Source organism: Aristolochia californica, unplaced genomic scaffold (genome assembly GCF_029961685.1).
Source record: "Aristolochia californica isolate CCGP_79_NKW_82.1479 unplaced genomic scaffold, dmAriCali1.0.hap1 SCAF_12, whole genome shotgun sequence".
Classification (NCBI taxonomy): Eukaryota; Viridiplantae; Streptophyta; class Magnoliopsida; order Piperales; family Aristolochiaceae; genus Aristolochia; species Aristolochia californica.
This window is the reverse complement of record NW_027181793.1, coordinates 22,381,872-22,406,651: the sequence shown is the minus strand read 5'-3', so window position 1 is coordinate 22,406,651 and position 24,780 is coordinate 22,381,872. Positions and strand designations below refer to the sequence as shown.

General features: G+C 37.5%; 2 protein-coding genes across 2 annotated transcripts in view; one reads left to right on the top strand and one right to left on the bottom strand.

The window, feature by feature from the left end:
- Positions 1–78: 78 nt before the first annotated feature.
- LOC137945456 (structural maintenance of chromosomes protein 3-like) lies at positions 79–21,889 on the bottom strand. Its single transcript, XM_068791354.1, is given in 32 exon segments — positions 79–342; positions 628–816; positions 2,170–2,344; positions 4,638–4,733; positions 6,817–6,963; positions 7,079–7,126; positions 7,128–7,248; positions 8,320–8,471; positions 8,564–8,634; positions 8,717–8,900; positions 8,983–9,174; positions 9,246–9,395; positions 9,607–9,782; positions 9,869–9,956; positions 11,794–11,995; positions 12,105–12,241; positions 12,381–12,480; positions 12,592–12,764; positions 16,497–16,641; positions 16,736–16,857; positions 16,975–17,200; positions 17,338–17,479; positions 17,482–17,508; positions 17,591–17,708; positions 17,786–17,864; positions 17,958–18,037; positions 20,333–20,404; positions 20,507–20,574; positions 20,732–20,770; positions 21,017–21,092; positions 21,185–21,230; positions 21,677–21,889. Coding segments are annotated over 30 exon segments (3,609 nt in total). The 5' UTR covers positions 21,200–21,230; positions 21,677–21,889; the 3' UTR covers positions 79–342; position 628.
- The window catches only part of LOC137946727 (carbon catabolite repressor protein 4 homolog 6), a 44,385-nt gene continuing 41,487 nt past the window's right edge, over positions 21,883–24,780 (top strand). The window contains exons 1-5 of the mRNA XM_068793039.1: positions 21,883–21,941; positions 22,718–22,919; positions 23,003–23,255; positions 23,964–24,130; positions 24,388–24,453. Coding sequence (XP_068649140.1) covers positions 21,883–21,941; positions 22,718–22,919; positions 23,003–23,255; positions 23,964–24,130; positions 24,388–24,453 — 747 coding nt within the window. The remainder of the gene's footprint in view (positions 21,942–22,717; positions 22,920–23,002; positions 23,256–23,963; positions 24,131–24,387; positions 24,454–24,780) is intronic.

Below are 24,780 nucleotides of genomic sequence, written 5' to 3'. Positions count from 1 at the left end.
GATCCATCTTTCAGCCAATAGGCTTGAAACATAATGCGCAAAACCAGGGATAATCAATAATCAGATTGATGTGGAAATAAGCTTTAAGCCAGTATTATGGCCCCACAGGAACTATTTTATACCATCTAAACAGAAACAGCAAAACCTAAAGATAAGCTCATCATTGAAATTTGAGATATTCTACTCGGTACAAATTCTAACTTTACACCTAGAGAGCAAGATTAGAATAGAACAACAATAAAACTAAGGGTGAGGTGACATACGCACAGAGACAAACAATCAACTTTTCTTGTAGAACAGATTATCCAACTGATCTTGAAGAAGTATTGGACCCGTTATATCCTGTTAAAGCATTAAGAATACACAATCAGTCAAATCTGGAATAGGAAGAGAACCTTTGGCCACCAGCCGCTGCTATAATCTGTGGCTCATGGATTTGCATTTTGGAGCAGTTTTTGAAGCATGACTAAGTAAATGCAACACCCACGCCTCCCCCCCACCCACCCAAGCCTCAGTTCGTTTTACAAAGAGACCCAATGCCTGACAGATAATTACAGTGCCAGATGACTAAAGCAATCTGCATTCTCATGAAAGAAACAAAAAACAATGTACTGGCTATACAAATACCTCAGTCAGCATGGGTCTGATCATGCTCAATAAAATCCAATGCTTCTTCTTTTGTGACAACATCAACACGGCTGACACGGTTCTTATGTGTCACTCCATATATCTTGTCTGCAACTTTGACAAGCTCCGGCCGGAATGTAGTAGTTATAAATTGTGTATTAGCCATGTCTGCTAGACGGCGAATCATATCTTTGAACATGTCAAGGTTGCAATTTGTCAACCAAAAAGTAATCAACCATGTCATACAAATTATTCTTTGACTTCTTTGCTAAACCAAAAAACCGTACATATACATTTGTACTCATTCCCTCACCCTTTCCATCACTCTCCTTTAGTAAAATTTACCCATTCAAAGTGAAAAGGAAAAAACCCCTCCTCGAAATCTATTGCATTAAAATATCAAACACCTCATCTGTTTCTCTTACAATCGATCCTTTCATGTCTTAAGAAGTTTAAGAGTTTATGTTGCATCTTGCTGTAGTTAAACATGGTGCTAGCATCCCAAATCTTTCATTTTGGGTTGAAACCTAGCATATTGCCTATGCATTGCCTCACCTAAGAGGATGTTGAGTCAAATTGACTTGCACAACCCACACTCATTTAGTCAAATTTTATGACATGACCCGTACCAGATAGGACTAGAGGATTTCCTACAGCCAAATGATGATTTTTTTCTGAGGTACAATAGAAAAGCTGTTTTAAGACTAGTGATACAGACCCTTTCAAAATGCAAGCAGCCCCATATGTTCTCTAGTTTGAAGAATCCACTGATAAATCAGGTGTCACAAGAAAGTGAACCTGATTAAAATTTCTAACGTTCAGTCAATGTCTTTCAAAAATGCAGCTATTAAGGGAAAAAAGGCACACCAGTCTACAGTTGTTCATGTGTTCCACGTCTCAGGCTAGTTGTGTCAGAAAAAAATTATCATGTAGGAGAAATGTCTCCATACTGGCTTGGCCATGAAAAGATCATATGCTTATTAGTTGAAAAGAAGTCTCATAACTTGACTACTCATTTTGGAAAGAACTAGACAAAATTAGTAACAAAATCAACCCAATCCCGTATTTGTATTCTCTGTGGCCTCTGTATCTATTTTCTATGGCCCAAGTTTGTATGTTCTCTATGTCTTGAGATAGTTTATCAATTTTGGCCCAGACATTGGGGAGAGAGTTACCGATAAAAGAAAAAAAACCACCTGTCTATAATTATAAATGTGCTCCACATCTCAGGTCAGTTGTCTGAGAGTGAGATTTGTGTGAGAGAACAATTCCACTTTAGTTTGAACTTGAAATAAATCCAAGCCTATTGGTTGGAAAAAACTGTATGCTAACAGTCATTTTGGGAAGAACTGGCCCACCTTCAACACAACTGAAAAAAAAGTATTACACGGTGGGTAGTTTATAATCTAACTGGGCCAGGTATGAAATAAAATAAAGCTACTCACAAGAAAAGATAAAACCCACCCATCTATGGTTGTACACACACATGCACCCAATTTTTTTTAAAAAAAAGTGAAATATTAAACCCAAGGCAAAGGATACTTCCCACTGCTGTTCTGTACTGAGGATCTAATGCAGCATCTATCTCATCAAATAGGTAAAATGGGGCAGGATCACATCGCTGAATGGCAAAAATCAGGGTCAAGGCAACAACAGTTTTCTGTCCCCCAGATAATTGCTTCATGGACTGTGTCTCCCCCTGGCCAGAGAAAGAAACCTGCATAATGTGAAAGACTATCAACGACTAATTCCATAAAATCCAATATAAACTTCAGTTTCAAGAGGAAACAACCATATGCTGGTCTCAAGAGCTCTATTGAGATAATTTTGATGATAACAAAAACTCAAGTTACTAAAGATGTGTATTAAGTATGCCTTATAGCTCAACAAACTCCCAAAGGCAATTTCTGGCAGCATATCCATTCGACCGGCAAAAGATTGTCCTAACGGCCCATACAAAAAGGGGACAAGCAGCTCATGCTAGAAAATACACCAACCGAACGGCCTAGTAGCACCCCTTCGCCAAAACAAGGGAGAGAAAAGTCTTAGGAAGAGATTATTCAGGGAACCATCCAACTGGTCCCCCAACGTACACTCAGTGAAGCCAATCGGTCGACAGGCAAGAGAGAAAAACTTGATTGAAGAAGACCGTTTACCCAGCCTACTGAACAACCAACCCAGAAGAGGCAAGAAGAAGAAAAGAGGAAAACATGGCCCAGCAAAGAAGGCCATGTGAATAAACACTCACCAAGGACTAAAGAGAGAAGAAAGAGGAGACTAGTAAGACCATCTGACCGGTCTATAGCTGTCAGAATGGCACATTCCATAAAAAATGTAGAACAAGATCGAAGGCTTCAAATTGGCCAAGATTGGTCTCCAAAATCTATAAATGACCTATGTATGATTAGCAGCTGATCACGCAAATATGCAGTATTTTATCATGATTTTAATCAAAATTTCATCAAGAATTGCAAAAGAACAAAAGGTCCCTTTCTGAGCTTAATGGCTCTATTTCTAAACATTGAGAACTCATCTATTTAAGATGATTTCACCCCGAATGTCCTAAGGCCTGCACGACCACTCTAAAGTGCACCTTTACTTTAAAATCAAATTTGATGGTTGGATTTGAGTTTTCAATAAGTCAGTTGCCAAAGAGCTAAATGTTTTTGGGTTCATATTGTGAAATCTTTATTTACTTAGAATCTTTCATGTTAAAACTTGTGCTTTCATACTTGAAAATCGTCCTATATATCATATCATATTGATTTGTTGAGGCATAGAAGGGGTTATTGCATTATACAAAAAATGGAGGCTGTATTACAAAAATCCAAAATTCAACATGCATTTATTTTGTAGTGTTCAGATTGAATTTGGTCCAGACATTGAAATTATGCCTCTGCACTTTGAAATCATCGATTAAATTCAAATTAGTACTCGTGGGCTTACACTATGAAATCATCATTTATATTGAGTAGCTTTATGTGATTTATTCTCATTTGAAAAAACACTTTGATTTAATTGCAACTTATATTTTGGCATCTGGTCATTACGAACCCATTGAGCTGCTATTACAGTGATTAGGTACTTACTATTGGTGTATCTATCTGTCTGTGATTGAATTGAGAAATCTGCCTATTTGAGAGGTATTTGTAAAGGGTTGATGCAAAGCAAATAACTCTTGCAAGCATTGGTCACACCTTGTGTAGGGAAAACCACCCCTCATCTCAATTTAGTTGAGAGAGGCCTATGTGGCTGAGTAGCTACTGCAAAACCCTTTGTGGGTCTAAGTTATGTTGTTTAATTAGCTATTGTATTCCGAGGGCAAAGGCTGAGAAACCTTGCTACTACCGTGTGACCCTCAAGTCCTTGTGTATGCAAGCAATGCTAAAAATCCTTGTGTGGGTCTCAACCTAATGTGTCTAATGAGCAGTTATAAATCCCGCTACGGGTTTAGGCTTGTATAAACTAGTTAGCTATTGGAAAATCTTTTTGTGGGTCTAGGTTGTCTGTTTAGTTTGTTGTTGTAATCCTACATGAAGTTCAGCTTATGTAAATTGACTACTACAATCATTTGAGCACTGTAAGCCCTATTTGGCCAGTATTGTTATTGGCCTTATAGGCAATATTCTGTAAACACCACTTGGTAACCCAAACATAGTTGATGTAGGTGTAAAACACCTTGGGAGTGGATTAGCGGTCCAAGATAGGATTATGAACTCTTATAAATCACAGTGAGTTCTTTGTATGTTTGATTGTGTGCTTGAACCTTGATTGTAACATTAATTGTGCACTTTGAATTATTTAAGATTGTAAACACACATTAAAGGAGTCCAAATTAGCAGCAAAATTCAAAGAACCTATTCACCCCCTGCCCCCTCTAAGTTTGTTCTTCACTAGTCTTAACACTATAATTACACGGGATTCAACCAAATGTAGAGAAACTGGTTCATATTAAGACACATAAGATTAAAAAAACAACAAAGTGAGTGCCTAAGAAGGCCCATACATACCTTCACCTTGACACCTATGTATTTTTCAACCCTACCATCCAGATCGGCATTGTGGGGTCCATCCACGTCATTATCATCATCACCAGGTACACCATCCTTGAAAACAAGAGAAGTTCCCTTAATAAACTAATTCAAAATAAAGAATAACATCATATTTATGCATGCAAAACCAGGTTACACATGACATTAGGCTGATGGAAAGAGAACTAAATATTTTTGGAGGCACTAACCATGGGATAGTGCAGGTCTATTTTTCCAATTAGTCCAATTAGTAAAGGGACTAATTAAGCAGATGTATCTTTTACTTGATATTACAAGTTTGGAGTATGTTAAGTTCGGCCCAAGTCTATCCCATGATGTTTCCACTAAATGAATGATTGGGAGGCATATTTCCAATAAATAACAACATGATTTTTCTGAACCAAAATGAATGCAGGAGTATTCCCACTACCGTTCCCTTTCTAGGCCTAAACAAACAAATGACAGGTCTGAGAAGCTTGAGACCTGCGCAACATAAACAAAGCACAAATTAAATAAGACAAAAATAGATCCAACTGAACATATTTCCTTTTACAATACTGTTGTAAAGTTTGGTCCTGGTCTATAACAAAATGGCAAGCATAAGTTAGGGAGTTGGCCGCCCCCCTCCCGGGGGTGTGGGGACGGAGTCGCCGCCCGATCCACAATATATTAACTTTTTTTCATTAAGGGCAGTTTGGAAATTTTACTCTTGTATCAGTATTGCCCTAATTTTTTCTTTATAATTGAGGGATGCTGCTATTAGGGTTTTATCATCACCGAGAAGGAGCAGGAGTTGTAGCCCGAGAGAGGTTAGAGAAAACACCTGTAAATGTGTGCGATTTCTCTTGTAACTATTTCATCTTTATAGTGGATTACTGCAGCGGTAGAAGACAGGACATAGTCTCACTTTGAAGCGAACCTGTATAAATCTTGTTGTTTTTCGTGCTTGTTTTTCATTTTCTTCAAAGATTATTATTATCGCTCTCACTAGTTTGGAATTAGGGCATCTAATTCCTAACATAGATAACTACAAGATTTTCTCAAACCTCAAATAATATGGAATTGTTCCCACAAATACAGTAAGGACTAGCATTTTTTTTTATCTCAAGTTAATTTGGGTCCAAGTCCATCCCAAATTCACTAACCAAAATTAAATTTTTTTTCTTCAACCAATAACCATAAGATTCTTCCTGACATTTACCTGTGTGGAACTATTCCTACAAACACTCCCCCACACATCTAAAGCCTAAACAATTGGATAACGGAGGCCTGAGGTATCGACAACAAAAACAAGGTGCAAACTAAACAAGGCATGAACTAGGCCCATTAGAACAGACACTCCACTTTGATACAATGTTAAATTTAGACTGAAGTTCATCCCAAACTAACTAGCCAAAATTGGAATTTTTTACTAATTAATAACCACATGATTTTCCTATTAGTAACCTGCATGGGATTAGTCGTAATAACATGTTTAGATTCTCCATGTTATATGCCTAGTAGAACCTACACTAAACTACTACTGAAAAAAAGCAATGAATAATAAGCACATGTAATTGGATAAATTCCACAGATAGGATACTTGGGAGCCATATTAGTGCCTAAAGCACCTAATGAGAACAGATCTCCTTCGCGCCCAAAAAGCAGAGAAAAGGACTCAGCAGACACCTCTCGAGGTAAATGTTAAAGCAGACAGAATGACAGCACTTCAGACTAGACCGCAAAACATTTCAACAAATTCTAACCTGTCTCTTTTGGCAATGTAGTGGCCACAAATTGGATAATCAAACCATAGGATCTCAGGCCGAAATATTAACGATGCTAATTCATATTGTTATTTGGACTAAAGACAGGAGTTCAAGCAGTGACATTTAAATATTACTATTTTGTTATAATACTTAAATATAAATTTTTTTTGAAAAAATTAAATATTAATATATAGAAGTAGTATCTCTTATCATGATTGTGAATCCAAGCATATTCAATATATAAAGAAATAAAAACACTCAGGCAATAGATTGGGAAAATTTCCACCACAGAATAAGAAAGATTCATAGCAGAAGGCAAAACAAGTCATTGAAACCATCAATAAAGACACTGAAGTTAGCAACAGGATGAAAAGAAAATGAAAATTGGTCAAAGAAAGGTAAAGAACTACCTTTTTCTTCATCATAACTAAGTACCCATGACCACCTTGCACGAGCTCTGAAAAAGCTTCACGAAAATGCCTAGCCACTCCTTTGAAAGTGCGTTCAATTGATTCATCCTTCCGCTGGTCCAAGACTGAAATCAGTTCTCTGATTTTCTGCAGACGTATACAGACAAACTTAACCAAATTAATTTGGTGTTCTGTCTATTCTCAATGCAACTGTGTATGCATGATAATAGGCCCATTATTTGATCTAATTTAATAACATTACCTCATCGCCAGCATCAAGTTCAGCCTGCCTTTTCTGAAGTTCTTCTCGTTTGCTCAATGAAACTGATGTACTGGTCAAGGGCCTTTCTGTTGACATGACTAAACTGTTGTAGTTGCTCATTACACTTGTGAAGCATCTTCTGCAATTCTTTGACATATTTGCGTCTATATCTGCAAGAATTTATAAAAGTGCAATATTTTGCTGTCAGAGATTTTATTTAACAGCAGTGTAGATGATCCAAGAAAAAGGAACCAGATCAACCAAAATAACATGAATTTGAATGTAAAAATCTCATCAATAGATTAGTGCTAGAAAACTGAGCACATAAGTTTGATCATCTCAAAAGCCAACCTTCAACAAGCATAACAAAAATTTAGACACCTATGAATTTTCTCACCTTTTCAGTATAATACTGAGATTGAAGGGTAAATTTAATTGAAGAAAGTGTATAAGTGAATTCCATCTTGGTTTTCTATATCTAATTTCTCTGACTGACCCAATAGTGCAAGCAACTAAAGCGGCCTTAAGCATATATTGCATTTTCTTCTCCCACTTTAGTATCCTCCCTAAAGCTAGCTCTAGCATTCGTGCAACTCACCACTCACTAAGCAGCTGCACTCTCTTCTTAACGCAAGACATTAATCTTTTATCCATTTTCACGTTACTGTTGAAAATTCCTGATCTTGTTTTTCTATTAGCAAAATCAGTACTTCATGGCCACCCCATCATGTTCTTCTAAAAACCTCATTTTTTGTCAACAAAAAACTCCTGACATTTCTAATCTACATTATCAGGTTAGAGAGCTCCAAGCTGCTAAAAAAAAAAGAGGCTAGTCTGAGTTGCCAAATACAATAGCCCTTGTGTATGATAAATTTTTTGTTGTTATAAAAAAATAAAAATAAATTATTCACTTCAGTTACATAAGCATCACATGCTTCAAGGTGCAACAATGGCCTGCTATGTTTCTTCTATTTTTTTGTTTTTTACCCACATTTCAAACAAAATATGAATGTCTGTGAATATTTAATTCTTCTATGACATATCAAAATTCCATTTAACCACCAAAAATGTGAGAGAAATTTCCATATTTCACATAAAAATCAAATACTCACATATTTTCCTTCATGATATTCACTTTTCACAAACACTGAAGCAAGAATTTCTCCCCCGATCCAAAACATTATGATGGACTAATAAAGTACTCTATCCAAAACTAAAAGAAATGTGGACAAGATCAATACGAGTCAAATGCATCTGATGGTAGTGATCCCAAATCCCTAATTTTCTTGGTGTACTCCTCCTGCCTAGTAAGGAGAACCTTTCTCTTGTTCAACAGTTGCTCCAGATCCTTTGCTTCATCCTGAATAGTTTGCTGATAGTTATCTTCTATGGCCTGCACCGTACAAGATTATGTTTCAATTTGCTTTGAACGCTTCAGTCTAGATTTCAAGAATGGTGGTTTTGTATAGCTTGAGCTTTTGGGACCTTCAATTCATCTTTTTCTTTTCTAATTTCCCTTGTTCTCCTCGTCAGATTCTCTAGTCTCTCCGCAACACCTACAAAGTCATGGCTCTGTAAGTAAAACAGGTAGGAAGAATACAATTTGAAGGGGGCTTATCAAATACAGCAAAAACTCACTCTTCAGCTGTTGTGTTGTCTCATCAAGAGATGCTTTAGCAGCCCTTAGTTCTTGCCTTTTGAGATCAGCTTCAGCTGGTAATGTACCAGAATCTGCAGAATTTATTACGCTTTCCAACTCTTGCTGCCTCTTCACAAGGTTCGTTGACAGATTAGCTTCAAGCTCAGTTTTTCTTGTTTCAGTCTATCAATCAGATGAAAATGTTATGACTATGAAGGGATGCAAATAAATAAAAGAAAGGTCAAATCTAGAGCACACCATCTACCTCGATTCTGTTTGTTTTGCAGGCAATAAACCTTTCTTTGAATTCTGTAATCTCAGGGTTCAATCGAGAAAGGAGTTCTTTTTCTTCTGGGGTTAAATGATCAATAAGTTCTGTTCCCATTTCAGCCTTCTTTGTCGCGACACTAGCTTTAAGTTGCTCAATATGGTTATGTGCGTTTGCCAGCAATTTTTCCTACAGCCAAAGACAAGCAAGCCAATTATCCAAGTCATCAGAGTGATGAGCCAACAGAACTTTCTCCCTACCTTCTTTTCAAGAGCTTTGAAGATGGACTCCTTCTGCTTAGTTGCTAGAGCAATGTCCTGTTTAAGTTGTTCCAGTTCTGACTTATCGTGATTTCTCTTGGCTTCAAATTTCTGCTGTTCACTTACCAATCTAGTAATTTTTTGATCGATCTGTGAGAGAAATTAAGAGAAAACACATACGAGCCATTGGATCCAAGATATTTTTCTGGACACTTCCGAGGCATAAGAAACTAGTAGTCAAACATAATAGAGAAAAACAAGAATTAAAATTTTAACAAACCCACCCTAGAAAGCAAGAGTTAAATGGATAAACGGTCATAAGGTAAACAGCTATTAGGAAGAACATTGGTGTGAACCAAACCAAAAGTATCAATTCCATTAGGATATCTTGCAAACTGTTTCTAACTTTCAGTAATTCATCTTCCTTTGAGCTGGTAGACTTTGTATTTTGCTTAATGATTTTGATAAATTTCAATTTGGAGCGCCTATCATCATAAAAACCACCAGTCATGCCACCTTTTTTGCTTACTTGATCGCCTGAAAGAAGGCTCATGATGAGAGTACCAGTTTCACACATCAGAAATATCAATTAGAAGAAAAAAAGGGAGATCCCACTATTAGACCTTCCAAAGTGATACAATCCAGTTTGTCAGTTCGAGCAACCTTTGTGGCAACATCCAAGTTCCGACAGACTGCTGTTCTGCCAAACACCTACAAATGTCCATTCCAGAATAATATAAAATTTTATTATATGTGTAAACAAAAAAAAAAGATGCAATAATAAACAGAAGCCATTATACAAGTAGAGGACTAGTGGTTTTCGTATGTTTGTGTCTAAAAAACGGCAGCTAAAAAACCACCTAACAGTAGCTTAAAAAACCCACTCAAGGCAGCCATAGAACCATTTAAGGGCCATATAAAACCATCCACTTAAGGAAAGGGATACATTACCATGGATGAAATCATTCCATATACCTAGTCACCAAAGAGTCCTCTTCACAGTTTGAGACAGAATAGGAAAATAGAGGATCCAAAGAATTCAAAGCCAAATTCAAAGCCAAAAAAAAAAAAAAAAAAAAGAGCATCCAATTCCTTTCAACACTGTCGAGATAACCTGACTGCCAGTGTTCCTCGTGAGATTGATTGTGAAGATAGGGGCACAGAAGCAGAAGATTCCCCAGATGTTAGGTTCCCAACAAACTACTTTTACTAGTTATCCTTGTCCTTCTTGAAGTTGCATAGCCTCTTGAAGTAATCATGTTACTCAACAAAAAAACTGAAGGAGAGCCAGAGGCAACCGGCAACCGAGGAGATGATAAGATGGCCTCTACCTGAGGGTTTTCTGCTAATGCCTTGTCCAAAGAGGATTAGGATAACGAATTGGCAGCTGTAGCATCTGTCAATGATGGAAACAACTATGAGGTAGAAAATATGATAGCTGAAGCCATTAGTAGAGTGGGCAGCAAACTTAGAAACTTTGAGACTTCAAAGAGTAAGACATCTGCACTCAGATGCAGTGCATCATTTCACCACAGAACAACGATACATGTTCTTGCATATAATCTTAGCAATTTATCCATCACTGTTTAGTGCAAGCACAATTTACCATGTAGTTCTCTTGTTTCCTACAACTGCCAGTTAATAAGATACTCACTACCAACAACAGTTTCCAAATTCTTGAGCTTCTACTTCTCAAACCAGCTATCACATAAACCAATCAAGGCCATTAAGAACTTTCTGCATTGTGCATCTCGATGTGTCCTGAACTGTCAAAAGCAATTTCTCAACAAGGAAATGCAAACTTTTAATCCTCTGAACTATGTTAACAGTTATCCCTCTTCGAAGCAACCTAATATACATACTCTTGAAGACTCATATGAGAGTAAGCAGGTCAGATGTGCCCATATCAACGCCTAAGGTCCAGATCCATTTGGATACCCAGTAGGTGTCAAAGATGTCAACCCGATATCCAGATCCTGATACTGAGGGTTGACCAACATAAACAAGAAATTCCTGTCAAGTGGGTCCAATTCACCTCCCAATACCACATGGCCTCCAGTGAATTTGAATTGCTAGAGCATAACAAAATGCCAATTTAACAGAAAAAAACACAGATCTGAAGGCTCTAATTATACAAGTAATCAGATAATAAGGTCAAACTTGAAGCAGTCTGTCAGGCCCCCAGGTCCAATGGATATATCCATAGTCGCATTTGGGACGAGGTGAGCTGCTTATCAGATAGCAAGTCCAGAAAAGTTTTTAAATGGACAATTCCACTGTCAGAAATGACATGTTTCTTTCAAGAAAAAACAAAAAACGAAAAGAACACTCATCTCACCATATTCTTAAGAGTAACATGATAACCACCACATAACACTCTGTCAGTCATTACAACCTTTTTATAATGTGAACACAATGAACTCAAGATTAACTCAAATATGATCCATATAGGTCTAACATAAATGCTCCTGTGATACCTTCCCTATGGAATCTGAACATGAATTATGAAACAAAAGGAGCCAAGGATAGTCTAGCACACAGATCTAACCTGTTGGAAAGCAGGGGCAAAATGGGCAGAGAATTTCAACTTCTTCAGAAGAGGTACAAGATCAGAAGACTGCGGATATGTAACATAGGGAGCCTTTACTCGGTTCAGTGGAATGAAAGTGACCCTTCCACCTTTCAGAGAAGTGAGGTGCCTTATTATATCTGCTGATATTTCATCGGTTTCAACAACTACATGGAATAAACTGTAAAAACAGAAAAAGGAGAATCCTCAGACAAATATTTCAACCAAACTATGTAAATCTACATCAAAATGTATACTGCACAGAGGCCATGTGTATGGATCAGTCAAACCTATTTCCAGCAGTAACCTCAACAGCAGTGAAGAATTTTTCATCACAGTCAATCAACTCATAAATTGAACCATAAACTCCTTTATAACCATAATCTTTGCAAATCTTCCTGACAGAATTCAGACCCCTTCTGATTTCCTGATTAAACCAAAACAGGTTTAGTTTGAAGAGACAATTAGAATCCAATATATTGTTCAACAATCACAATTTGACAGTGATACATCAAACTATTTGTACCAAGTAAATTACTAAAACCACTAAACCATTGACTACTCACACCAGGAGTTGCATGATCCAGGCTCTTCTGTGCCTTTGCAAGTTCTCCTCTAAGCCTATCAATCTCTGAAGAGCAATCACTTTCCCTCTTCCATAAGGACCTTCAAAAAATAAACAAGTACAACAGACAAGATAAACAAAGGGACCATTAGCTACATCTGCAAATGATGGCTGTGCTCAGAAAAAAAATGCATGATCAAGAGCAGCCATACTTTCGTATATCTTGCAGCTGATCCCTCTCTACCTTCAAAGTGCTGAAATCTTCAAGACTTTCTGACATGAATAACTCTAGCTTTCGCAGCTCAGTCACACGACCCTCTATATGTGCTTCTTGCTCTTTCCACTCACCTTTTAGATGTTGAATTTCATCCTGAAGTTTCTTCTCCTGAAACAGAAACAAGCACATATGCAAAAGGAAAAGGTCACATCCACTGTGTCAGGCAACCGACAAAGAATACCTCGCCAAAGTTGGAAGCAATGCAGCCAATATTAAAGCTCATTATGTGTTTTCTCTGGATTTTACTAAAACAAATCGAGAGTGATCAGAAAGTTGAGTGGAATGGAGAAAGTATAAAGATCCAAAAAGAAAGAAAAACCGATTACATGCGTACACCCCACCCAGCCACCCCCCTTTTCCCCAAGAGTGGCTGAACTTAAATTTGATAGGAGCTTTAAAGGGAATCTAGGCCCAGTAGGGGGTGCGTGCATCCTTCAGGACTGTCTGAGATAGGTCATAGGATATAGTCTGCTCCTTTTGGTGAGTGACTCTATATTTTTTGTGGGACTGAAGAGGCATAGGAAAAATTTTGATTTGCTGCTCATTATAGAAGGTTATTCATCTGCGGGGGTTAAATGGTCTTCAACAGATATTCAACCTGGCATATTCATGATAAGATTTTGATCTTTCTCTGCAATGGGTGCACAGGACAAAGTGCAAATGGTGTGCTAGAAGGTTTTGGCAAGGATGGGAGTTTCTCTTAATCACTCTATTGAGAGTCATGTTTTCCTGCTTGACACTGGTTCATTTTTGGTATTAGTCACTTATTTCATCTTTTGTTTTTGCTTTTTTAGTGTTTAACTTCTCTTTCTATTTGGCCATTCATTGAGGGGCATGTTTGCATTGTGTATTCCCTTTCTCTCCTTGCAATGAAATTCTCATCATTCTTATTTAAAAAAAAAAAATACTCACCTCTCCGCCAATGTATTTCCAAACTTATATACAAAACTATTTACACCTTGTAAGGGCACTTTTACCCTTCTCCATTTAAACTATTCTTAAATAGATCTCCAGATAATCACACTTAGTAACTTAACTCAATCATTAATTAAAAAGGAGAATATTTACATAATATTAGATGTACATTACACTCCCCCTCGAACTAAAGAATAGATATTAATCATCTCAACCTACAATATGTCTTGGAGTAACTTGTTGTACATAGGCTTCAAATGCATCATACTAGGGGCGGGCATGGGTCTGCTTTTTGAAACCCCAAGCCTTATAAAAACCCAAAGGGGGATGGAAATCCAGCCTTGTTCCTGGCATGTTCCCCTTTTTCCCAACACCATCTCCACCCAAGACTTGCTCCCGCCCTTTACTCTGCATATTTCCAGTCTAGCCCAAAGCCCAATCCACCATTCATTTAATTTCAACAAAATTCTAAAAAGCTCAAAAATATAAAAGTTGCCAATACCTCGAAAAATTAAGAGACTTCTATCTTTTTATGTTTTTTTATAAAAACAGTGATAACTGTTGAAGATCCTGAAAGAGCCTTCCATATCTTCTCTTCAACAATAACTTTATTGATTAGCTGAGCAGTAGTGTTACAACAACATAGCTTACATAGAGTACAGGTAGCTCAAGGAGCTAAAGCTCTAACGCAGGTCCAAAAGCCAAACAGTCTTTTAATGCCCCATCTTTTGCAAGCTTGTCAGCTTCTGAGTTAGTTGATCTTGGCCTCTTACTCCAAGCATGTGCAATCCCATCATTATGTCCAAATATGCTCCCTAGCTTCCAAAGGGCAGATGCTAGTTTGCTTGCTCAGCCAATGACAAGGGCAAAGTCACCTTCTACCATTAGTGGTCTGCTGAAGTGCTGCTTGTATAGCTGTATCCATGCAAGTAATGTGCTTGCTTCAACGTCGTTGGAGATGCAAATTCAACTAGCCCCAAGTACACTAGCTGAATCACCCCATTTGGGTGCCGAATGAGGCATCCCAGACATAGTGGACCAGGGTTTCCAAGGGATGACCCATCAAAGTTTAGCTTTAGCTATTTTTTAAGGGGGTTCCCATGGAACCAATGGGAGGGAGGGGGGATGCTTCTTGATGAGGGAGCTTGGGAAGGGTAACATGTCATGGATGCTGCTGGCCATTGTAGTGCACTGTGCATAATTTTCTCAATGACACCCCTAATGGTAGCTGTTTTCCCTTTAAAGGTCCAAATGCTCCTTTCAAGCCATGAATGCCATGGCACTGCTGCAATTGCAGCCTTCCATAGTGCCTTCCCATACTTTGGAAGTGGTGTGAGTTTGATGTAAGAAATCTGTATGTATCTTAGGCATGCAGATTGGGATGTTGAACTGAAAGTATGGCTCCCCAAACCTCACTGCTGAAGTTAGAGTGAAGTAGGAGATGGTTGTAGTTTTCTTCTTCACTTCCACAGAGCTTGCAAAAGCCGGAGACAATAGAGTGAAGTAAGATTTGCAACGTACTTATTAGTCAGGTCTTGCTCTTGACTCGATAGAGTTGCCCCTTGAAATACTTCACGTAGTTGCAAATTCTTTTCCACTGAGAAAAGGATCTTTTAAAGCATTCCATACCTCATTTTGTTGTTTTCAGACACACTACCAAGGAACCGTTATGATCTTCCATACTATAGACTATCTAATGGATGATTTGTGATCATCCCTAATCCTGTCATCACTATCTTGAGGTTCATTCATCAGATGATTCGATAAAGTTTTTTTTTAAAAAAGGTGAAAAAAATTTTCCCGAGCAAAATTCACAAAAATCAAATCTTAAGAAGGGGATCCCCTTACAAGGAGGGATTGGAGGGACATCCCTTCTTTAGAAAGTGTCAGCCACATTGTTGGCTGATCTTGGTATCTTGCACAATGAACATTGAAACGAAGCTACAATATTCATAATCTCATGTTAGACCGACCAATGCTTCCACGGAGAAGGTTTATCAGAGGAGCAACAGGTAATGACATTGGCTGAGTCATTCTCAATCCAAATAGGGCCTCCTCCAATGGAATGCTTGTGAATGATGAGACCTCAATCCAAATAGATAAAGCTTGTATTATAAATAAACTCTTTTTCAAATAGAGGAAAAGGAAGCTGGATTCAAGTCCAGCAAACCTTAGCTTCACCTACTTTTTCTTCTTTAAAAAGTTATACTTATGATGTTTACGTCATTTACTTCAATATATTTACAACAATGCCATTATATTCATCATATCATTAAAATTTGATAAAAATAACAATAAACTCAAATAAATATCAGTCGTGAATACATGAGATCAAAACATATTTAAAACAAGAATAAATCAAAAAGTCATTCAATTTAAATTCGATGGCTTAATTAAAAATTGGGTGTACCTAACTTAGAGGGAGTTAGATCTATACTCATTTTTTCCTCCAAATATCATTATCCTAATCCCAGAGACCATCCATAAAAGCTCTCTCCAGATCTTCTATCAGTTTGGATTATTATAAGGTTTTTTTTTAGCTAAGGATTATGAGATATGAAGTTTTTTGTTTTTTTTCTGGTAAAAGCATTATAACATATGCAGTTGTTTAAACTGTTATGTGATCAGGTAAGGAAACATTTTGTTCACCACAGACTACCATGAAAGAGAGGCAATGATAACAAAAGATGAACACAAGCTATACAGTCATGACAGAAGGCCCTAATCTAGTTTTCTGAGGTCCCACAGGTTGACAGATAAGAATGACACAATTCCCAGCTGTCACAGTCTACTGCATGCAAGGCAGTGAGAAAACCACAGACAAGTATAACAAAGCACTCTATGAATAGGATTCGTAAAAGCAATCCATCAGCACCCAAAATGCAGAAAGGTTCTAAAGTTCATATCACGGTTGAATAGATTTACCTGCGCCATGTTTGAAGAAAGGACACGTTGAAGGTCATCAACTTCCTTTTGAAGCCATTTATCTCGATCAGCCTTAGTGGCAAATTGTATTGCCCGACCTTGCTTCTGATACAGAATACTTAGCTGCTTTTCCCGATCCATTATTCTATAAGATCCAAGAAATAAACCATGACTAATAGATTCAATCACCATTAATGAGAATACCAGGATCTGCTATAGAAAAGAATTTCCATGCATACCCTTTTGTTATTTGCTCCTCCCCAATCACTTGAGCTTCATGCAAAGGTCTGATTTTATCTAATTCATCTCTTGATTCCCGAATTTCTTTCTGCAGGCTCTCAAGTTGCTTCATGGCTTCATCCTAAAAGCATCGAATGAATGTTCTAGACTCATATTGGATCCACATATTACCTCATTACTTTCTCCTTTTTAGTTTTTGACAAAGATGATTTTATCACTATAGAGATCTTACTCATACCTTTGCTCGGATATCTGCTGAAATTCTCTTGTCCAGGTCTCTTACATCAAATTCAACCTGTGCATGCAATTTCATTGCCTCAGTTCTACGTTTCTCTGTTGCCTCTTTCTCTCGGTCCAAACCACTTTTTTCTTTGGCCAAAATCTTCAGTTCCATTTCACATTGTTTGTACTTTTCCTGGGCCTCCAGCACACTATTGTACATTCTAGTTGATTTTTCAGACACTCTTCAACCTACAATAACATTCAACAAGATCAACACCACTTAAAGATCAGGTGATTAAAATAATTATTTCACTTTAACAGCAACATCATGATAATTAAAGAACTTAAGCCATGTTAACTATTTAAAACCAGAAGAGACCTCAAACTAACCTCTGTCAATTTCAGTTTAGCATCATGTAGCTCCTTATCAAAAAGCGCATACTCTAGGGATCTTCGTTGTTTGTCAAGCTGCTGATACTTTTTGAGTTCTTCCTTTTCTTCATCAAGCTCACGTAACAAGAAATATGAATTATCTGCTTCCTTTTATTACCTGATTAAAGACAAGAAATATGAAACAAATAAAACAAAATCATGGTGAAAGGAGTATGTAGTCTAATTCACAGAGGACTTGCCAGTTTCTTGCATGATTTTCAAACTCTCATGACGCCTTTCCTCATAAACCCGTGTCCCACCAATTTCTTTGAGCAGGTCAAGTCATTCAGAGTCTTTCATTAGAGTCAATGATGCTATCTGTGAATCATCACAGAATAAGAAAACTTAACACAAACACAAGGAAAAGAAAAATAGCTGATTAGTTCCGAGTATACCTTCCCTTGCTGGACAACATAATATGGATTTGAACGAGAAAATCCAGCACTCTCTAGCAAATTCATAATTTCTGTTTTCCTGAAACTCAGATGACAATGCAATGTGATGATAACAGTGACAAACATGTTCATGTAATTGGAAAAGTTACTAAAAGAAAAAGAATATAGTTACGTGATATGTTTTGAATCCAAGAAGTACTCATCCTTCTTAAGACCAATAGTTCTCCGAAGGCGTACTTCATCCTTGTCAACCTGTAAGTAGTTTGAAAAAAAAAAATCCCACATTATACATTTTTATGATGGTGAAGTTGGGCATTCCAACAAACAATTTTGAAAGATGCCAGACTGATTTTAGAAATCAGACCAAGCAAATGGCCTAGTATTTATTTCCAAGTCCAAGGCACCATGTCCCATGAAGTAGTTCACGTGCCTAGTTCAAATACCCAGCTGTCATAGCTTAACTCCAACCCTATAAGCTGGTAGGTAAAGAGTCAACCATTAGATAGCAGTAAATGCATTCCATGACTCAGGCTAGTTGTTGAAATTGTAGAAGAATAGTCTAACATTGGTTTTAGCCTGAAAAGATGTTGTGCCTAATAGTTGGGAAGAGGCCCCATAACTTTGCTAATCATTTTTTATGGATACAACCTTAACTTCTACATAGTATCAAAACCCGCCCAAGCCCATAAATGTGCTTTATAATGTGCTTTATATAGCTTGTGTGTCTATTCCCTTTGGCCTGTGTCTGTATATTGTCCACATCTTGAGCCAAGTTGCCTGTTTTGGCCTGTGCATCAAAGAGAGTGTTGGTGGGTAAAAAGTCTACTATTATATTATTGTAGACGTGCTTCACTTCTCAGGCTAGCTGTCTGAGAGTGATAGTTATTGGTGCAAAGGAGTGGTTCTTTATCTTTTTCAGCTTGAAAAGATAATATTCTTCTTCACTGAGAAGAGGTTACGAAACTTCAGCTAGTCATTTCAAGAAGAATCAACCCAGCTTCAGGATGGCATCAAAGTCAATCCAAGGTTGTGCTTGTAGTCTTTGGCTGTGTATCTATGTTCTCACTATCTTGAGCTAAGTTATCTACTTAGCCATGGCCGTGAGGGGTAGTCTACTGTCTATGATTCTATAGTTGAACATGTGCTCTAAGTCTCAGGTTAGTAGTCTGGAAGTAACTGTTGTTGTGTGTATGAACATTCCCGTATTGTTTTCAGTTTGAAAAGATTTTGTGCATATTAGTTAGGAAGAGACCCTGTAAACTTAGCTAACTATTATGGGAGAAACTGGCCCAACCTCAAGACCAATAAGTGGCGCTAGCCACCAAGCTATTTTCCCAAATCTCAACCTCAACAGTCCAATACATTTTCTCTGATGAGATTCGTCATATTGCAAGTCAGATTCAGGCATCTTGGTTCCGTACACCTAGGGGTGCCAAATTGCCAATTCTATGGCAAATCAGTTAGGTCAGATTTGGGTCTCTCAATCGCATTTGGTTATGGGGGAACAGTGCCCTTTAGTTGATCCTAAAGTATGTACTTTTTCTTTGTTTGGCTTCAGCTTTTGTAGCTAGCATTTCTAGCTTCTTTATTGAAATTCTCCATATTTTAAAAAAAATCTAATGCATTCATCATTCTCAAACCTCTTAAACCTCTAACAGCTAACATGCCCGATAGCGGGGTTTTTTTTTTTTTAAAGGATGCCTGGTAGCTATTTAGCTGAGTCAACTTACCTTTCTCCTCTCACAACCATTTCCACATGCTCATTTTTGCTTAACAAAAGAAGTAGATATACGTATATCATAGATACACTAAGCATGGGCAGAAATTTAATGATATCTTAAGAAGAACAGAGAAACAACTAGATAATCAAGCTTGGTTTTAGGAAGGGCCACCGACTTAAAAAATAAAAAATAAACAAAGTCATATACCAAAAAAGAAACAGTGAACTATATAGGGCTAATTCCCCATTTAGTTTTCAATTTTTGGGTCTTTTGAATCTTTACTTCCATTCGTCTCTTTGTGGTTCCTCCCTCAGAAGCTTTCTCCTTAATGAATCTCCACTTCTCTTTTTTTTCTTTTTTTTTTCCTTTAGAGAAGCGGAATACTCTCTTCTCATTGCCATAAAAGGGCTAATAGTAGCCAGATTAAGCAGGAAGCTGATGTAAGCCACAAGGCAATGAGAACAGTCCCTCAACCCACATAAGAAGCAGATTCTGAAATTGATTAGCTTCCAATTGGATATGCCACCATCAGATACCCAACATGGAGCAAACATGTTCAGTTTCAATTTTCTCCAAAGTTAATCCTGCAGTGGCAAACCTTTTCTAATTACCATCAAAAGTGGATTTAAATCCTTTCACTTGACAGTAAAAGTCCAAAAGAGATCATTACATACTTAATATGACTTTTTTTTTTTGAAGAGCATATACTTAATAGGATAATTGTGGCAGTCTACAAAATATTTTCTCAGGAACCCTATTCTATCATTAAACTGTGGACTTAGTCTTAGTTAATTAAAAGAAACAAAAGAATAGAATAATAACTTACTGGAATACGATTATCGGAGTTATCAAACACTATCTCCACAAAGGCTGATACCACTTGATGCCCTGCACCTTCCTGTATTAATTGTATCACAGAAACCAGTATATTGGTGAACAATAAAAAAATGTAGAAAGCAACATGAGGACTAACATCCAATAAAAAGAAACTAAATCTTACATGCAGAAGCGCATGTCTATCTTCACTTCGAAGGTTCTGAAACAAGCCACTGAGAACAAAACAGATTGCTGAAAGTAGATTTTTGTATCCAAAACAACACAAAAGAGTGAGTTTCATTGGATATGTATAAGAGCAGCATGCACACTATAGATTAAAATTAGAAATAAAATGTTAAACAACAATTTGTGGCGACAAGATCCCACAATCGGTTACATAATTACATACCGTGAAAAAAATTCGTCTTCCCAGAACCATTTGCACCAACTGGCAAAGATACCAACATTTTTAAGTTGTCAGAGTAAGCAACATTATAAAGACTTAGCCCATAGAAAAGTCCCCCGAGAACTCCACTCATTTGGATGTTTCGAAAATCAGTAGTGAAAACACACTAAAAAGCTCTCATGAGCATCAGATAACTTACACAAAATCCAATTATATAACCGAAAATACAGAAAAGATAGTAAAAAAAAATCACCATTAAGGATAAGCAATGAAAGAAATTTGTCATACCAACACAATTAACCTTTGGACTGAATGGCTCTGTTGCAATCTGTTCTTTATAACTCTTAAAGCCTTCAATAACCACCTGTTTGGGTAGAACCATGGAAGGGAGAGTTACAATAAATTTAACAAAATTCTGTTGCACAATTATAATAAATAAATGAACAGAACATTCACCTGCTTTATGTACATCTTGAAAATAAGCTTTCACGTCATTCTCCTCCTGCCAGAAGAAAAAATGAGATATCATAGAGAATACTCAACCACATGGAAATAGCTGGGAAATCAAAACCCTTACATAGACGAGTCGTTGCCAGGACCCTCATCATAATTTTTCACCTAGGATTCAGCAAAGAGGAATGCTCGAGACCTAGGTAGTTTGTTCGTTGCAGAAAAAAAAAAAAAATCTGTTAGCACAAAAATGAAAACTAAAAGCGCGGGAAAAAAAAAGAAAGAAATGGACACACGAGAGAGAGAGAGAGAGAGAAATTCACTGGATTTATTCAAGGGAAGCCCAGAGAGAATTTTGTAACTCGAGTTTTCCCTCCTTCGGATCACAGGAAGGAAGACGATTAGAGCAGAGACGGGGGTGGACGGATAACCACTTCTTTAAGTTTCATTTGACTCGAGTGCTACCTCAGTTAAGACAAAATTACCAGCAATACATACCTCTTATTGGCGGGAAACACGCGTTGCTCGCTGCTGCCAATGACTTTTTCAGTAGAACCTCGACAACCAGTTGATTTTGTTGTGTTTTTTTTTTTCCTCCTCTTTGAGTAACGCAGTCGATTGTGTTTGTTTACAGTTGAGTAACCTGTTCGTGCTTCGTCGCTGAATGGCCGTCCAAGCAAGCAAAGATTTTTTGTATCATCGCAATGACGACCAACGTGCCATCCGCTTTAAAGTATCGCAGTTGCTTCTGCCAAGTACGACTGTAAGTACGACTTCGAATGTTCCGAAATGGACATGATCGACGCGATGCCGCATTCTTTTCCATAAAATCCGTGGAGAAATTACTTGAAGAAATGGATAAAGTATGATTTTTCATTATCTTAAAAAACAATGTTGTAAGCCTGAGTAAGTTCTCTCTTAAATACCCTTCTACAGTAATTGAGGTGGCACGGAACCTGGTCGGTTCAAGAGTAAGTCGACTTTAGCTCAGGTCGAAAGTTCGTAAAGTAGCTCGTTAACTCAATGAATAACCCAGAAATAGAGTCGACAAAGAATTCTATCCGTTACGTAGTTTTTATGAATAATTTGATGTAAAGTGTATAAATAATTTTATATATAATTTATGTAAAATTTTAAATATAAGTGGGAGCTCGAACTTGGCTTAAACTCGAGATCGAATTTGATTAAAATTATTGGATTCGAACTCGCTAACAATTTTAGGCTCGAAGATGAGTTCAACTTAAACTCGAGTTCAAAATATTTAAATTAAATTTAGCTCAAATTTCAGGTTCGACCGGACTCGATGCTACCCTACACGAGACAATTCAACGAATCCCAAATCTTAGTGCAGGATTCATTAACTCAAAACTGATTTTAAAAATTAAAAGATTATATGACTTTTATTTACAATTTGAAGATTGTATTAAATTGATACTTTTTCTTGGTAGTATAGGTGAAGCCAAAAAGCCTACACGGATTTAAAGCCAAGAAGACTTTTAAAATCAAATGTCATTGTTTATAGATTTGAGTTTCGTTCAGTGATTTCCTCGGTGCACAGACAGCTTTACAAGCCCGCGAAACTGCAGGAAACTCCTACCATGCCACCGTACGCAGCAGCAGTTCGTTCTCTGAAGTCTCAATCATGAGAGTCGTATCTCCCTATGTTCACTCTCTGGTCTCAGCAGCTTCAGACGCTTCAACAATGTCTTCTCGCTTCTCGGTACAACCTCCTCATGCTACAGTATGTACTTTGTGCCTTCTTCCTAGGTGACTGTTGTAGAAACCGGGAATCTGAAACTCCAAATCTGTATCATGTGAATGCAGTATCGAGGGCGCAATTCATGGCGGCGGGGGTTTTCTGATCGGTTCGGAGATGGCGAAGAGGTATTTGTCAGTGGTGATTCGTATTCTAGGATTGTGAGAGACGCAAGTTATGCGAGTAATTCCAACTTCCGGGGTTATTCGTCGCAACCTTTTGGCTCCAGGGGTCAGCAGAGGCCACTGTTTCGCCCGCCTCCGCGACCGGATGATTTCAGAAGCTGGGTGTTTACTCCATCGCAGCCTCCTCCACATTGGGGTAAGTGTTTTAGAGTTCCAATACGCTTTCATATGTTTTCACTTCATCTTATTATTTTTTTCCAAGGGATTGAATTCGCTAGCCTCTACTACTTTGGGAGATGTTGCAAGCACCACTTTCGCAATCACTCTACCGGGTACGATTCCTGGGCAAAAAGGCTAAGTCTTGACTGCCGTGAGACATATTGGTTGCATCAACCGTTTGTTTTGATTGTCAAAACCTTAGCCTTGTGTCCACCCGTTGGCAAGGTAGTTGATGTTTGCATTGGCTTGTATGCCACACCACACTAGCAGTCATAGTGACTGATATTTTGTGATTGCCGAGAGTAACCTTGAAAATTGTAATTGATGTATGCTAGCAATCTGTTACATCATGCATCTTTTAATGACTAAATCAGAATACGTATGATTTGAAAGTGATGGGCGAGCTCTGCATTTCTAGAGTTTTTTGAGTAATGCCGTTGAAGCAGTTGACTGCTAATTGCAAATTTTCATCCCCATTAACAATCTGGTGTTCAAAAAGTGGTTAAAGCAATTCTGTTTTCTGTGGTTAGTCTTTATCTATAGGAATGTGCAATTGGAACAACTACTAACCATAAAAGTTCTATTGGTTAGTGTCTTTAAAGCAGTTCTGTTTTCTCTGCTATTTATCTTTATTGGTGTTATATTTCTTTATTTTATCATGTTTAATAAATCTTATGATGTACAGAGAGATTTGTGGTGTTGTCCTATAACATACTCGCTGATTACCTCGCTAGAGATCATCGGCCTCGACTTTACTTTCATATCCCTTCGTATATACTAGACTGGGAGTGGAGAAAGAGAAGAATAATGATTGAGCTTGGATTGTGGGCTCCTGACATCATGTGTTTTCAGGTTGCTGTTGACTTGGCCACCAATTGAGCTGTGTTAAAATTTCTTTTCCCTTTGTCTAGCAACAGTAAATGCCCCATGTGGTTCAGCATTTATTTTTTCTGCACAACAAAGGTTTGGTCTTTTGCTTTTCTGTTTTCAACAGGGACGACTTTTTTAATTATTTTATGTTATTTTTCTGCTCGGTGATTTTACACACTGTTTCTACTTGGGTTTTGAATCATGAACATTTCTCTGATTTTTTTCCTTGCCATTTTCAGGAGGTCGACAGATTTCAGGACTTAGAAATTGAGCTGAATCCACAGGGCTATAGTGGCATCTGGAAGGTGTTATCAATTTATCTTTATTATCTTTTTTTTGTGTTTATGGAAAGATGACTATGTTGCATTGCGGTTGTGGAACTGTAGTATATCATTGTATCATGTTGTGGCATCTAATGTTATGTAAGTTTTGTTGTTATAACATGGTTTTATGAAGCATAATAAAGACAATCTTTTTTCTTTAATTTTTTTAACAAAAACAGGAAAGAAAATATAAGTTTACTTAATTTCATCACTCTGACAATCATTTTCGTTCGTCATCTCTCTTTAGAGAGAAAATTTGGTCTGGGTTCTTTGCTGAAAGCATAAAGGAGTAGCTAGGACTGACTTAGA